The sequence below is a fragment of the Charadrius vociferus genome, unplaced genomic scaffold (genome assembly GCF_000708025.1).
Source record: "Charadrius vociferus isolate BGI_N301 unplaced genomic scaffold, ASM70802v2 scaffold139, whole genome shotgun sequence".
Classification (NCBI taxonomy): Eukaryota; Metazoa; Chordata; class Aves; order Charadriiformes; family Charadriidae; genus Charadrius; species Charadrius vociferus.
Window position 1 is genome coordinate 1,490,714 of NW_009650169.1, and position 15,318 is coordinate 1,506,031.

Here is a 15,318-nt window from a genome sequence, read left to right on the forward strand (position 1 = left end):
AATAAACCCGGGCACTTAGCGGTACCCCTGGAAATCCAGGATAGCTCTTGCTCCACACTGTGAATTTAACTACTAAATACATGCTTCCTAAGTCATGCTCTCATATGTTGGGTGAAAAATCCTAAGACACTGGATGTCCTGGACACGGCCACTGGGTGAGGGGGCCCGACCAGAGCCTGAGCTCTGTGATGAGGCTGTTTTAAAGTGTCTTTCATTCCTTCTTCCTTCCGTTCCTTTGCTTTTATACAGGCAATAAGGGGGACCTTGCATTTTGTCAGAACACAAGAACAGCTGCAGAGTTTTGGTTAAATTCTTGTGTTTTATGGCTTTGTAAAGCAGGCTAAGCCTCAGATATTTTTAGGAGTGATTCAAGTTGACTGCCATTGATATTTGTCCTTAGATAAGTACTCATAGGTATTGCTGCTCTGAGTTACTGATGAATGATTTTCTTTTAACAACCTGGGAATTAATACCTTACTGGTTACTGGTTAGGACTGTTTGCCTTTAAATAGATTTTGAAAATTCTTTTAAAAACCAAGCGCCTGGCTGTGTGCCTATCTGATTGCAATGATGGGTGATCGAGGCACACCTCTGCACTAGATACATATGCACTTAGTAGGAAATCACATTCTTGGAGGCAGTAATGCTACAGCTTAAATCCCACAAAGATCAAGCAAGGGTTAATGTTTCAAAGGTTTGGGTTTTTTTGTTTTTTTTTTTTGTTCCACTTCAGTTTCCAATATAAGCTGTACTTGTACATTACTTATGAAAGCTTTTTTATTTCAGTGACAGCTGATGAGCTATGGAAAGGAGCTTTGGCAGAGACTGGCGTGGGAGTAAAGAAAGGAAGAGGAAAGAGAAGGAAGAAAAAGCTCAGGAAGAATCTCAATAAAGGCCAGGAGATTGGTGAAGGTAGATTCACAAATAAAGGGCTTAAGACATGTCTTGACCTTTTTGTGTATAGTGTTTCTTGATTTAATAAATTGTCAAATTTCATTTAATTTTTGTGGTGTCAGAACTGCTTGAGTTAGTTTTATCTTTTAAAAAAATTCCTGATATGGTGGTTTAATGTTATTCTTGGGTTTTAAATATAAATTCTGCATCATAAAACGCACTTGAAATGTGTGAAAACCTTCACTTTTATGGCATTTTTCCTCTGTGCAGGGTTTCAGTCCTAATTTGGCATGAAGTATAATCTTTCTTTGTTATTTCGAAGGACGTTCTGGTTTCCTTTGGCCTGGTCTTAATGCTCCTGTGACACAAAGTGGGAGACTCCAAGCAGTTACCCAACGAAAAAAGGAAGAACGAGAGAGAATACAGTCTGAAATTATCCAGCAGAGGGATGCATGGGAGAAGAAAAGAAAAATAAAAGTTAAGAGAGAGGGAGGATGGAGTGGAAAGTGTTGGGGAGGTGTCATTCTGGATCCTCCTGACCCAGGTCCTAACGGAGGTAAGAAAACTGAGTATTTATCTTAGTCTTACTTAGCCTTTCTGATAAAGGGCATGGAGAAAGCGAGATCCAGACTTTTCCTGTGACTGAAAGTCGGTTTTATACTTCTCTTACGTGCCCATACATGAACCAGGGCAGCTAAATCAAAGAGTAAGATGCGTTAACACAAGTGAAATTTGTTAAATCACTGCTTAGTTTAATATAGCTGTTAGGCTATTATATTACTATTATTTTATGTGATAGACTGTATGATGTTATACTGTATTATTATCATACTGTATCATTATGTTATAGGAGTCTTGACGTATGGAAATCTTGTTCTGTGTTCAACATCAATTGACTTGAGTGTGAAATGTAGTCATGTTTTTTTATAGTTTCTTAAGGGTTCCTGTGGGATCAGGGTGGGGTTTTTTTTATAGTTCATACAATGAAATATGGTTAAAGGTGATGTAGTTTGAATGTAGCTGATAGAAGTTATTTATTTATTTATTTGTTGCCTAGTTCAATGTCATAGTGAAACTAGGGGTCCTGTACGTAGCGGAGAGAGGTGACCTTAACTTTGTTTACAGTACTGTTACTCAGACCACTAGAAATTCTATAGTAGCTGTTTAACATTTAGAAGCCTAATCCTTTTCAACTAAATAAGTATGAAAATGAGTTGTTCCTCATATTCAGCTGAGCTTTTTCTTGTGAAGCACTTAATGATGCTTGCATGTTCGTTGTCGTCTTTCTGTAGGCTTGTGTAGTAAGATGAGCTAGGACAGGCAGTTGATGTTTTCTAGCAGTGTTGTTTCAGGTTTGTTGCATACTCCAGACATTCTAACAGTTAAGCTTGTACATGTTTTCGGAGCTCTCTTTGTTCAGGAATATCGTCTCCAGTGCAAGCTTGGATCTTGGAACATATGTTGTAGCAAGTCAATATAAATGGGAAATTCCATACATGGAATCAGAATTATATTGTTGTCTGTTCTTCTTGCAGTCCTCTTTGCTCCCCAGTCTGCTTGGTGCTTTCTTTATTGATTTCTTTCTATCTGTGAATATTTTCTGGTTACGTTCTATTGGATGTTAAATAAAATGCAGGCATGCTTTGAATCAAGCCGTAAGGTAGTGAGGCATTTCCTTTCTGCTGTGATCTAATGCATTTGTCTGTGTAGATTGAATTTATGCTGTCATTTTCATAACTTTCTGCTTTAGAAATTCATGCCATTGTTGCTATCTACCACTTCTCTGTTCCCTTCCCAGGTTTTCCATTCTCCTAGCTGATAGATTTTGTGGCTTCTGTTGCTGTAGTGTCTGAGATACATTGTTTCTCTCAGATTTACCGTGTGAATTTAAGGAGAGCTTGCCTGCCCATCTCTTTCAGTATTTTTTTTTGGTTGTCTTCAATTTTAAGAGCAATTCATTCTATTTTAATATAAGCATAACGCTGCAGCATACAAATGAAATTTTTCCTATATTTATTTCCCTGTATTTAATTTTATTACCTTGAAAGCAGATATTCCATGGAAGGCAGTGAGGTGACCACAGACTGGGCAGCCTGTCATGGACTCTTGCAAATGAAAAATAAAAGATTTGAGAAATTAATGAATTGTTCCAAATTCCCCATAAGTCAGTGGTGGAATATAGAGAAAGTCAAGAAAATTTCATGTTTCTAGTTCCATACTTTGAACAGAAGACACTGTTGTTTTAAAATTCAAATCTATTTCCAAGTAGTTTATTCCATTAAAAGAAGTGGCAGCTGTTGCAAACGACACTTATGCATGTATCAATTTTACCTTCCGCTCTTTTCCATGATTTTGCATTTGGCTGATAGTATTGATGTTGATTACCTGCATTAAAGTTGGCTGTGTGGAGGCTGTAGTAGTCGGGTCAAGTTCTGCCCCAAAGAAGAAAGAGTACTACAATTAAAATAGGAAAATGAAACTGTCAGCTTTTATTACAAATGTGCTTGAGAAAAAGCAGTTTCTCTTTAGTATACATTAGTCTCCTTTGAATCTGTTGAAAATTGTGGGGATTTTCAAGTCTGCATAGTTCTTTCAGCATCTTTTTATTCAGAGAATTAATGATTTTGCAGGGGAACTGGGACATTGGCTGTATGCAAAGCACTGTCAAGGTGGTAAGAGGAGTATACCTGAAACCACCAAACCCAATGAAGCCTTTTGTCCTAAGACTATGGCGTGGCTGGATTCCCTGGTGTCTAAGCAAGCATGAGTTCTGATTGAGATTCTGCAGTTCAGCCCTTCCTAATATTCTGGTATTAGATTCTCTTGTAAGAAATGGAGCTGGAGTGTATGCTGTGGCTTCCCTTCAGCGGCATTATATTTTCTAATGAAATCAGGTACAGGAAGTTTGTAGAAACCTCGATGTTGTTAACCTTCAACATCTGACAGATTTGTTTGAAATTGATATGTTAAAAATCGGGGCCATAGTGTGATTTTTTTTTTTTTTTTTTATATGCTTCATCCACTACAGCTCTACTATAAGTAGAGAAAGAATGTTATTTTTCAGCTGGAAATTTATTGTTCTTCCAAGTTTACGGTGTTCCTACGCAACTGAAGAGGCTTCAGAGAGGGAACAGAGTGCCTGTTGGCATGCGTGTCCTCTATTGCGAGTTAAAAGTCTACTTAGAATCATAGAATGATTTGGGTTGGAAGGGACCTTAAAGGTCATCTAGTTACCACTCCCCTGCCATGCGGACAACCTTCCATGAGACCAGGTTGCTCCAAGCACCGTTCAACCTGGCCTTGTTAGTCTACTTCTTGTAGACAAACAGATCTCTAAATTGTGCCAGGATGCTCGTGTTTATAATATTCTTGGAGGTTATGTGTAAAAGATAAAGTGATGTTTGGTGAAGGAACGAATCCCTGGTTCTTCACCATTACACTGTTCTTGCCTCCCAAACCTTTCTCCAGGATCTTGCTGTGACTGCACCAAATAAATGAAGTATTAAATGCTTTAATTAACACTGGTCTTCTATGTTACACTGAAATGTTGTTGTTCCTGAGATGTATTGGAAAAGCAGGATGTTGGAAGGGTCTTTTATCTGTTCTGCTTCTTATACCAAGACATTGCATTTTGCTCTGTCGTCCATTGTTTTGAAAGTCAGTAGGTTTTTTTTACACAATCCAATTGGATACTCCTCGTGAAAAAGGTGTCTGTATTAAAATATAGGTCAATTATAACTATGCTCACAATTGCATAAAATGAAACAAATATATTTGCACTTTATATTCAGATGTTTGTGTGGTCATCAGGTTTTGAAACAGACATGCAGAGAAAATGGGATCTTTTTGGCAGTGTCCATGATTTTCAGCGTTTTCGCCTGCTTCCGTAAAATGGAGTTTGAGAAACGCTGGTGCAACCGCTGAAAGCCAAGCCTTAGGGATTGACTTTTCTTCCAGTATGTGTCGGGGTGAAGGCCTGTGGATAAGATCTGCCTGGACTGCTGTTTGCACGGCTTTGTGCTCTCTCCTTTGACCCACTGTCTTTGGAGGTGGTATGTGTAGATGCCCATGTCATGCCCAGAGCTCGCCGGTATTCTTGCTCTTTCCTCCCCTATGATGTGGTGATGTTTCAAAAATGTCTTACTACTTTGAAGTCCTGTCTAATGACAGAGCAGAAACTTTCTGTGCAGTGAAAAGGGGCTGAATTTTTAATGTTCACCTGAACAGAGCTCTGTGTTCTGTGTTTCATTACTGCTGATTTGAACACAGATGTGACATTGAAGCGATCTTTATTTTACAGTGCCAAACATGTCTACTGTTACTAGACGAAAGAAATGATGCTGTAAATGTCTGTGACTTTTTTCAGGCAGAATTTGAAATTGATAGAGGAAAAAAAGAAAAAAAAAAAGAAAAAAAAAAAAAGCCTGGCTATGTGATTCTTGATTATTTGAAGTGGCTCTGTATTGTTTTCTTTTATCCCCTGCCCCTTTCTGGAATTTCACAGAAATATGTGTCAAGAAATACTTGCAATTTCTATGAATCCCTGTTGATTGTCTAATAGAAGTTTCAGAATATTCTGAACAATATTGGCTAATAGTTTGGCCGTAATGGAAATGACCAATTTTGGTGCTTTACCTTTTTATTTTTTAACCAGTTATAGTCTTTGCTCGGTGTATATGAAATTTGGTGTTCATTTACAGTTTTAGAGCAGTATTTAGGGAAATAGTTGGTTTACACCACCAGCTAGTGAAAACCCAAAACTCTCTGTTTTCATAACATGCTGTGGATGGTTATTTTTCGTAGCATTTCTGCAGTTGGAAAGAGTGAGGAAGAGTATCAGATATAATATAACAAAAATGTTTCCATGTAAGTGGTGAGTTGCAATGATTTCCAAAAGGAAGATTCAGATTTAATTTGGAGAGGATGTATAGCTTTGCTTGTGATCAAAATATTCAACAGATTCTGAGGATGTCTCATTTTTTCTGTCAGCTTTGCTTTCTGTGTGGTGTTCAAACACAGTAGTTAAATTTGTATGTCTTGCTGTACCATTTAAAAAAAATAATTATTTTTCTGCCTTTCTGCTACTCCGATTATTTAGGTTGGACAATCTTTGGAGACCGTTTCCATCTTACTTCTCTGCATGTATGGTACTTAAAAAGATGAGATATCAATGGCAGCTGGAGGTTGGGATCCCCAGTAGAGCACAGTGAATCTATTTAACAGCTGTCATCTCTTAATTATAACAGGGGATGTGTTGTAATTATAACAAGAGTAGCATTAAACTTTCTGGGAAGTTAAAATTTTAATATTTTTTTTTAAGGTAGTTTTCTTCACAATGTTGATTTACAGAAGAAACAAAAAGAACCTGTGCTTCATATACAAGAGCTATATGCTGTTTTTCACGGACCCTATTCTAAAAGAGATTGAGTGAATTGAGTAAAGCAACAAAAAAATTTGAAGCCTTTTAAAAAGGAAGCAACTAATAAAGCTCATTTTAGATATGTTTTTCCAAATTATTCTTACTTTTTCTACTTACTTCTGAGATGCATTTCTATATTACAGTCACATAAAAATTGTGTCCTTTTTAAATTATACCAGTTCGCAGAGGCTGTGCTGATCCGTAAGTAATACAAGGAAATTTAATACCCTATTTTTCTCCCAACAGAAACTTACGAAGATTTTGAAACAAGAGTCATTGAGGTAAGTATTACAGATCTTTTTAAGGACTTTAAATAATTATTGCTATTTTATATGGAGCTTGCAGTTATTTAACCAGTCTTTGCTAAGTCGGTCTTATAGCAATAGGAATTAGTCTGGTATTCTGTTTCGACTGCATGACATAAGGCCCTTATGAAAAGAATGCCAGATTAGCTTCTCTGCTGAGCGAATAATATCTAATTTAAAGGTGGTTTTGAGTAACTCTTAAATGGCAAATTCCTGCAGATAAAGCTTTAAGAGTTAACATACATCCATAATAAGGAACGTAGTAAAGCAATAGGGTTATTTCTCAGACAAAACTACAAGTAGGAAGTTGTATAATTCTGCTTGTAAAATAAGTAATTAGTTGAAGGGGGGAGCGGCAGCACTGGCCAGAGAGTGAGTGGGATGAAGATCCCATTTTGTGTGCCTCTCAAGTAATAAAATACTCACTTGTCCTAGATGTCTTAAACCTATGATATTTGTATATTCTGGGGGAAAATATTCTGACAAAATTTCCCATTTGTAGTTTTATATCCACTTTGTTATCGTGCTTAGTGACAGAGTAAGGATGATGGTTATGACTGGACTAATGCAAATCTTGCTTCTACCCTCACTTCAAAACAGATTATGTTGCATCATCTCACTTTAAAAATGTCTATCAGTCGAAAGTAGTAACTGACAAAAGGTGTCTGTGTTCCAATATTTTCCTTGTCTCTGATTTTTAGTAAATAAGATCTAATATATGCTGTAAGTCCTGCTGTCTTTATTTGCAAGTAATAAGGTGGACTCCCACGTGCATATCTTGTGAATATACTCCTGGTTGGACTTCACAGAATTATTCTCTGTACTCTTGAACTCTGTGACTGCCTGACTACGGCTTCTTAATGCAAGTCTGGAATATTTTAAAGAACAGCATGTGTGCTGAAATGCATTCCGCATGTCCTAGGTATTTAATGAAATATAACAACTAGGCCAAGTGCTGGGTCCTGCGCTTGCATCACACCAACCCTACGCAGCGCTACAGGCTTGGGGCAGAGTGGGTGGAAAGCTGCCCAGTGGAAAAGGACCTGGGGGTGTTGGTCAACGGCCGGCTGAATATGAGCCAGCAGTGTGCCCAGGTGGCCAAGAAGGCCAACAGCATCCTGGCCTGCGTCAGGAACAGTGTGGCCAGCAGGACTCGGTCAGTGGTGGTCCCCCTGTACTGGTGAGGCCCTACCTCGAGTACTGTGTTCAGTTTTGGGCCCCTCGTGACAAGAAAGACATTGAGGTGTTGGAGCGTGTCCAGAGAAGGGCAACGGAGCTGGTGAGGGGTGTGGAGCACAAGTCTGATGAGGAGTGGCTGAGAGAACTGGGGTTGTTTAGCCTGGAGAAAAGGAGGCTGAGGGGAGACTGTATTGCGCTCTACAGCTCTCTGAAAGGAGGGTGTAGCAAAGGGGCGGTTGGGCTCTTCTCCCAAGTAAGAAGCGATAGGACAAGAGGAAACAACCTCCAGTTGTGCCAGGGGAAGTTTAGGATGGATATTAGGAAAAATTTCTTCATGGAAAGGGTTATCAAGCATTGGAACAGGCTGCCCAGGGAAGTGGTGGAGTCGCCATCCCTGGAGGGATTTAAAAGCTGTGTAGACGTGGTGCTGAGGGACATGGTTTAGCAGTGGACTTGACAGTGCTGGGTTAATGGTTGGACTTGATGATCTTAAAGGTCTTTTCCAACCTAAATAATTAGATGATTCTATGAAATCAGTGAGTCACCTTAGAATAATTTTGTTGTGGTAAGTTAAGTAGCTACAGTGATTTAAAAATATTTGATCTCTTACATTTCATGACACTGTCACCTTTTTCAAACATACAGCAACTTTCCAGTGTGTAACTGGTTGTATGCAGTCCCTTGGTTGGTGTGAAGTGATATTAGCTGACTACTAAATCCGTGTCACTCAAGGTCTTTGCTGACTTAAGCAAAACTTCAAGCTAAAGGGTAACATCCTTAATGCCACCAAAAAAAGTTCTTTAGTGACCCAAATTCCTAATGATTTCAACAGAAACGCCACTCAGAATGGGGTCAGAGAAGATACTTATTTCAGATATGATAAAGGTGGATTTTGCTTTATAAACAAGGTAATCCATCAGTAATAATTTTTTACTGATGACATATAAAGTGTTAGTAATGCAGATACATGAACCCATGTTACTTCTCAATGGAAAAGCTATTACTGAAGAAGGCAACTTGCAACTCATTCCAAAGCAGACCATCAACAATTAGTGCTACGCACAGCCACGCTATTGCAAGATATTTTATGCTTCCCATTTATCTTATTGTTTTTTCTTTCATTTCAAATTACATTAGTTGCTATGGAAATGATAAGACTAGTATAAGCATTGTTGGGGGGGATCATGACTTCAGAAATAAATTGATTTCTGGTGACTCATTTGCTTCCAGTCCGGGATCAGATGAATTACAGCATCCAGAAAGGGAGAAGCTCTGGAACTGAGAACAATTATTTGCTCTCTATCCTTGCATGTTCCTTTCTCTTCTGCTTGCGTTGTAATTTTACTGAGACTTGTGGTAACAGTGGCTGAGTCATTTCCAACTCTATTTGGGTCCAGAAGTTTGTTTTTTAGACAACTGAAATCTCAAATTTGTTTGTTTATTTATTTAAAGGCCTAATTTGTTAAAAGGACATGATATTTGCTAAAATGATTGATCCGTTAGAAAGTAAAACCCTCTACTGTGAGGCAAATAGACCACTTCCACCTGGGGCCATCACAAAGCCCCCAGGTAAGATACCATTTGGCCAAGTCTGTCTTGTTCATGAGTGTTATCTTACTGGTGATGAAGAAGGGTCTGGGAGAAATTCAGTGTTACTTGCAGCACTTTATGGTGGGGTGAGACCTTAGAGCCTTGTTTGGCTTGTTGTGCCCTAAAGGCCACTTTGCCGGTCTGTGGAGCCCCACAAAGCAGGAGACTGTGCCTGCGACTCTTCAGGTCAGCTGCAAGTCGGAGGGCATCCTTGGGGAGCGTTCTGCAGAGGTGGTTGTGAGAGAGCACTGCTGATCTGGAAACAGCTGCTGTAAGGTGACATCCTTTGTATAATTGGGCACCCAGTGTGGAAGAACCTGAGCCTCCAGTAACTGGAACTGAACTCTCACAGACCAAATGAATTCCTAAGGACTTTTAATCAAAGCACAATCGAAATTTTGACAAAACCTTGTTATACAAATACTGTGGTGCATAAAACAACCCGGTAGCTTTGTGTGTAAAGTAATGAGAATCACAGAATATCTTCAGTTGGAAGGGACCCATAAGGATCATCATGTCCAACTCCCTGTTGGGACTACCTAAAACTGAACCATATGACTTAGAGCATCATCCAGATGCTCCTTGAACTCTAACAGGCTTGGTGCCGTGACTGCCTCTGTGGGGAGCCTGTTCCAGTGACTGAGCACCCTCTGAGTGAAGAACCTTTTCCTAATATCTAATCTGAACTTCCCCTGACGCGGATTCATACCATTTCCTCATGTCCTATCACTGGTTACCAGAGAAAGGAGGTCATCACCTCCCCCTCTGCTGCCCCCCTTGAGGAAGGTGTAGGCTGTGATGAGGACACCCCTCAGCCTTCTCTTCTCCAGACTGAACAAGCCAAGTGAACTCAGCTGCTCCTCGTAAGTCTTGCCCTTGAGAGCTTTCACCATCTTGGTCACCCTCCGCTGGACACGCTCTAATAGTTTGATGTCCTTCTTCTGTTGAGGCACCCAAACTGCATGCAGTACTGGAGGTGGGGCCGCACCATTGTGGTGTCGAGTGGGACAGTCGCCTCCTTCGACCAGCTCGCAATGCTGTGCCTGATGCACCCCAGGGCACCGTTGGCCCTTTTGGCTGCCAGGGCACACTGTTGACTCGTACTCAGCTTGCCATTAACCCAAACCCTCAGATCTCTTTCCACAGGGCTGCTCTCCACCCTCTCATTCCCCAGTTTATATGTATAGCCAGGATTACCCTGTCTCAGGTGCAGAATCCAGCACTTGCTGTTGTTAAATTTATATGACTGGTGATTGCCCAGCTCTAGTCTATCCAAATCTCTCTGTAAGGCCTCTGCCCTCGAGGGAGTCCACAGCTCCTCCTAATGTAGTATCATCAGCAAACTTACTTAATGTACATTCCACTCCTGCATCCGGGTCACTTATAAAAACGTTAAAGAGCACTGGCCCTAAAATTGAGCCCTGGGGAACCCCACTGGTGACTGGCTGCCAACCCAATGTCACCCCATGTACTGTAACCCTTTGAGCCCAACCTGTCAGCCAGTTGCTCACCCATCGTAGTATGGACATGTTAAGCTGTGATAGGATGCTGTGAGGGACAATATTAAAAGCTTTGTTAAAATCCTAAAAACCCCACTTCTGCTGGCTTCCATTCATCAACTGAATGGGTGACCTTGTCATAAAAGGAAATTAAGTTAATGAAACAGGACTTTCCCCTTGTGAACCCATGTTGGCTATGACCAATTGCGTAAACTTGTCACTTTAGAACATTCTCATGGTGTTTACTTACCTACAGATGAAATTACTTATTAGATTAATATTCCTTTCAGGATTATCATCAGAACCTTCATTTGTAATTAATATTTAACTACCTTATTATTGAAGAAATATATCAGTCTAGCTGCTGCTTTGAAAAAGAGACTTCTCTCATTTCGAACCACGATCTGAGAGCCAAGGTATTAACCTGGATCAATACACATTCTGTGATGGGTTGTGATACCGTGATAGATGCACATCAGGACTCTTTGCTTAATATGAATGTTGACCCCCTTTTATCGCTAAAATAAAGTGTCCGTTGAGTTGTTACGCAATTTTAAACGGGTAGAGGCGACATCACTTTACTTTTACTTTTGTTACTACAGCTTCACTTACCAAACAGGTCCATGACACACTGCCTGTATTTTTAGCCAATAGTATATTGAACCTGTGTCCAGACAACGTGTTTGTTCCAAAATACCTGTGTTTGAGTTTCTATTTAGTTTCACTCACAGCATACCATCTTGTGTTCCACTACCAAAGTTCATTAGTGATGCCCTTTTTGGAAGGGATCGCACTCTCTCTCTCCCCCCACTACCGTGCATTGTTGTATGCTGTTGGAATAGCTGGTGTTCCTTCATGCAAATCTTTAAATCCTTTGACTGACAAAACTGGCAAGGAATAACATGTTCTTGATTAGCAGGATGCACTTGAAAACAGTTATTCTGTCTCAGGATGTTTTGCGTTGTGGTCATAGTAAAATCTCATATTCAGATTTTAACCTCTTTGAGACTGCAACTTTTTTGTGTACTGCATATCTCTAAGCAAGCCATAATTGCCAAACATTGATTTTCTTGCCAGACCTTATGTCTGATTGTATTTTTCTCGGAACATTGTCAAACATCTCCCTTTTTGAGACAGGATAAGATGTCCTGAATTGCACCATACACTTCCTATGCATTCTTATTTTAACATGCAAAATTAATCTATTATTCTCTGTTTTAAAACCACACACACTCATTTGAATCAGAAAAACCTTCTCTTTTTCTGCCCCCCCCCCCCCCCTTTTTTTTTCCCTCCAGGTCCTTGTAGATCAGGCATAGCTGTACACACAGTAGGTTGTTGTGGTGGGTTTTGGAAAATCCACACCATTTGTTAAAGCTCCTTTAAGTAACTGAGGTTTTGGAGTGGACTGGGCTCTCTAGGCTTTGACTCTGATGTAGCGAAGACCATTTGGACCACTTAGCTGCGCCTGTGTTGGAAGGCAACTTGTAATAGTTGCATTGCATGGGCACCACTTATAAAAGAAGTGATTTTTCTTAATGAGCCCTGCAGCTGGCAGTGCTTTCAGTTAATTGAAAGGGCACATTGCTGAAAAGTGGCTGTTGTGTTGTTGGTGTGACAGGTCGCAACTGACTGTCAGTTTGGATACTGCAGTAGGTATGTAGTCAAGTTTGCCATTCTGTGCTGATGCGATTATTTACAGTCAAATTCATTAGATTAAACAACAAAATAAGTTCCTATGCAATGGTTCCATGTGCTATAGGAATACATTTCATTGCTTTGTTCTATCTGAATAATCATAGAATGGTTTGGGTTGGAAGGAATTTTAAAGATCATCTAGTCCAACCCCCCTGCCCTGGGCAGGGACACCTCCCACCAGCCCAGGTTGCTCCAAGCCCCGTCCAACCTGGCCTTGAACACCTCCAGGGATGGGGCAGCCACAGCTTCTCGGGGCAACATGGGCTGGGGGCTCACCACTCTTATGGTAAAGAATTTCTTCCTAATATCTAATCTAAACAATAAAAAAAGCTGCTAGAAGCAGGCTGGGGTTCTACTGTTATATGAGATTGACACAGATGTGAACTGAGAAAGAGGAATGTTTTTTGCAGAAAAATAGCAGCAGGAGCAAAAACCTCTACATTCAAAGCCAGTGGTGAGCCCAAGATAATTGAGTCCTATAATTTTCTGATAACAAGTAGAAGTTTTGAAATAAACAGATCTTTTTTCACATTCTTATTTCAAGTAGATGGCATACATGATGCTATTTCTGTATGTCTTTTCCATTATCTTTATCTTCACAACAGTACAGGAGATTAAAGTAATGTTTGCTGGGAAACTACACTTTGCAGTGGGAAACCAAAAGCCATTTTTAAAGGGCTGCCTTATGAACAAAGGTACAAAAGCCCCTTCCTGTTGTGATTATGCTACTAAAAAGGCTGTGCTCCCTTACTAAAAAAAAAAAATATAAAAATTGCTTATTAAAGTGTCTTCATATAATGCAGAAGCAGAAAAGCTAACTTGATTTTTCCCTGCTTGTAGAATAGAGCATGGACAAGGTCAGAGTGTCATGTTAACTAGAGCTAAAGTGTTCATAGAGAAAAGGTTAGCTTGAGTGAGTGTTAAGGGATGGCAGCAGGGACTGCACATTGGTTTTGTTTCTAGCTTTTGTATATACTATTGCGTTACTTAGAGTAGGTGACTTGGGCTACCTGGTTCCTCCTTCTTCTGCCATCGTGAAGGCACATTTCCTGTTTTGCTTGTATGTTGCGTGTAAGAATTATTTCTGTGAATGAAACTGGTGGTAGTATTTACTGTTGTTCGACGTAATGTAATAATAGTGGTAAATTAAAATTAAAACATTAAAATTAAAATTTACAGCTGTAGTTGACATGCCAGTCTTATTTTAACTAGAAGGCTTCATTTCGTGTATCATCCGTCCTCAGATGAAGTTTTCTTCTATTCTTCTCCAAAATCAACATGGTAACATAGTAAAACAAGTAGCTTACGTGGTATCTTATTTTATGATAGTATTTGCCTTGTAGTGCAGTCAAAATTCAAAAGTGAGACGTAGGAATCAGTAAGGTCTGAAAGCACATAACGTGAGGTTAGTGGCCCTTTGAATCTTTCATGAAGGGGAGCTTTCTGAGGGAGAAGATAAAAGTTACAAATAATGCCCTTTGCAAAAGCCAAATTGTAGGTTTTTTTCCTCCAACATTCAAGTTGCCCCCTGCCAGTTGTGAAAATTCTGCCTTTTGATCACTTACTACTACATTCATACTTTTTTGTTTTCATTATCTGTTTCTAATAAAGATAACTTTACTCGAAGAATTTTTGCCAAGCGTGGCCCCGTTGTAACTGGGTGAGTGCAACCTTTCCAGTGCCAGAACAGATCCCTTTTTCAGCCAGATGGTTAGGATATGGTAGTGTTGTTTTTAAACAAAAAAAAACAATGTTGTTTTGTGTTTGAGTGTTAAATTACAGAAAGGTATGGACTTGCTAAAGAAGTTCAGGTGAGGCAACACACTCAATTTGTACAGAGGAATGGTGCAAAAGGCAGCCCCATAAAGACACTGAACTATCCTTAAAGCAAAAGGTGCTCTCTGCAGATTGAAGCATATTGGTGCTTTAGTTTATATACAGACCTTCATATGGCATGAGCTGGGTGTTGGTTTTATCTTTTTTGGGTCCTTGAAATATAAAATATATAATTTTGTGTCGCTCTATTAGTTCAGGGTTATCTCGTATTCTTTCTTATGTTGTAGGTAAAACTGTACATGGACCTTTTTCTTTTGGGTGTTTGTGTGGGGTTTGGTTTGTTTGCTTTTACTTTCTGAGACTATGGGAAGGGAGGGAAGAAGACAGGACAAAAGAGAACTTTTTTAACACTTGCATAGTAAAAATAAGTAACTGGTTCTTCCTTGGAATCAAAGTAAATTGCATTGAGTGGATATCCTGAAAAGCATGCAGATTATATTTTTCCAGGAATTGAGTTAGCGATGAACTCTACAGAAAGAGAAGAAAATACTTTTGTCTTATAATCAAGACAATGTGCAGTAAATGAAGCCATATTCTAGGCTCTCACCTAAATCTTCTCTCTTTTTTTGCATGTCACTGCTGCAGTAGTATTCTTTACAGACTTTATTCTTAGTTGAATTGGCTTGAGATTGGGTATGCTTCACAGAGCTGTATCATAGTATTGGTAGGTCATGTCCGAGTCCTGATGTGCCAAGACTTCATGCAAAACCTGTAATTTCTTAAAGCTAGTTTCTGTCAAGTGAGTTTCGTCATTTGCTTGTTGTTTCATTGTGTTCTTCAGCCGTGCAGCTGGATTCAAGCATGCTTGTTTTGATTGTCTGAGACCTTCTGGGATGCAGCATTTACCTCAACTGTTGTATGGCACTTAAGAGAAGCAAGGCTGAAGAGAGCAAGCGGG

General features: G+C 39.6%; 1 protein-coding gene across 1 annotated transcript in view; it reads left to right on the forward strand.

Annotated features, from left to right (window-relative positions):
* Positions 1–15,318, forward strand: part of MRPS5 (mitochondrial ribosomal protein S5) — a 193,389-nt gene that overhangs the window by 152,442 nt on the left and 25,629 nt on the right. Inside the window, exons 3-5 of the mRNA XM_009892523.1 lie at positions 787–912; positions 1,217–1,450; positions 6,560–6,594. Of these exons, the coding sequence (XP_009890825.1) occupies positions 787–912; positions 1,217–1,450; positions 6,560–6,594 (395 nt within the window). The remainder of the gene's footprint in view (positions 1–786; positions 913–1,216; positions 1,451–6,559; positions 6,595–15,318) is intronic.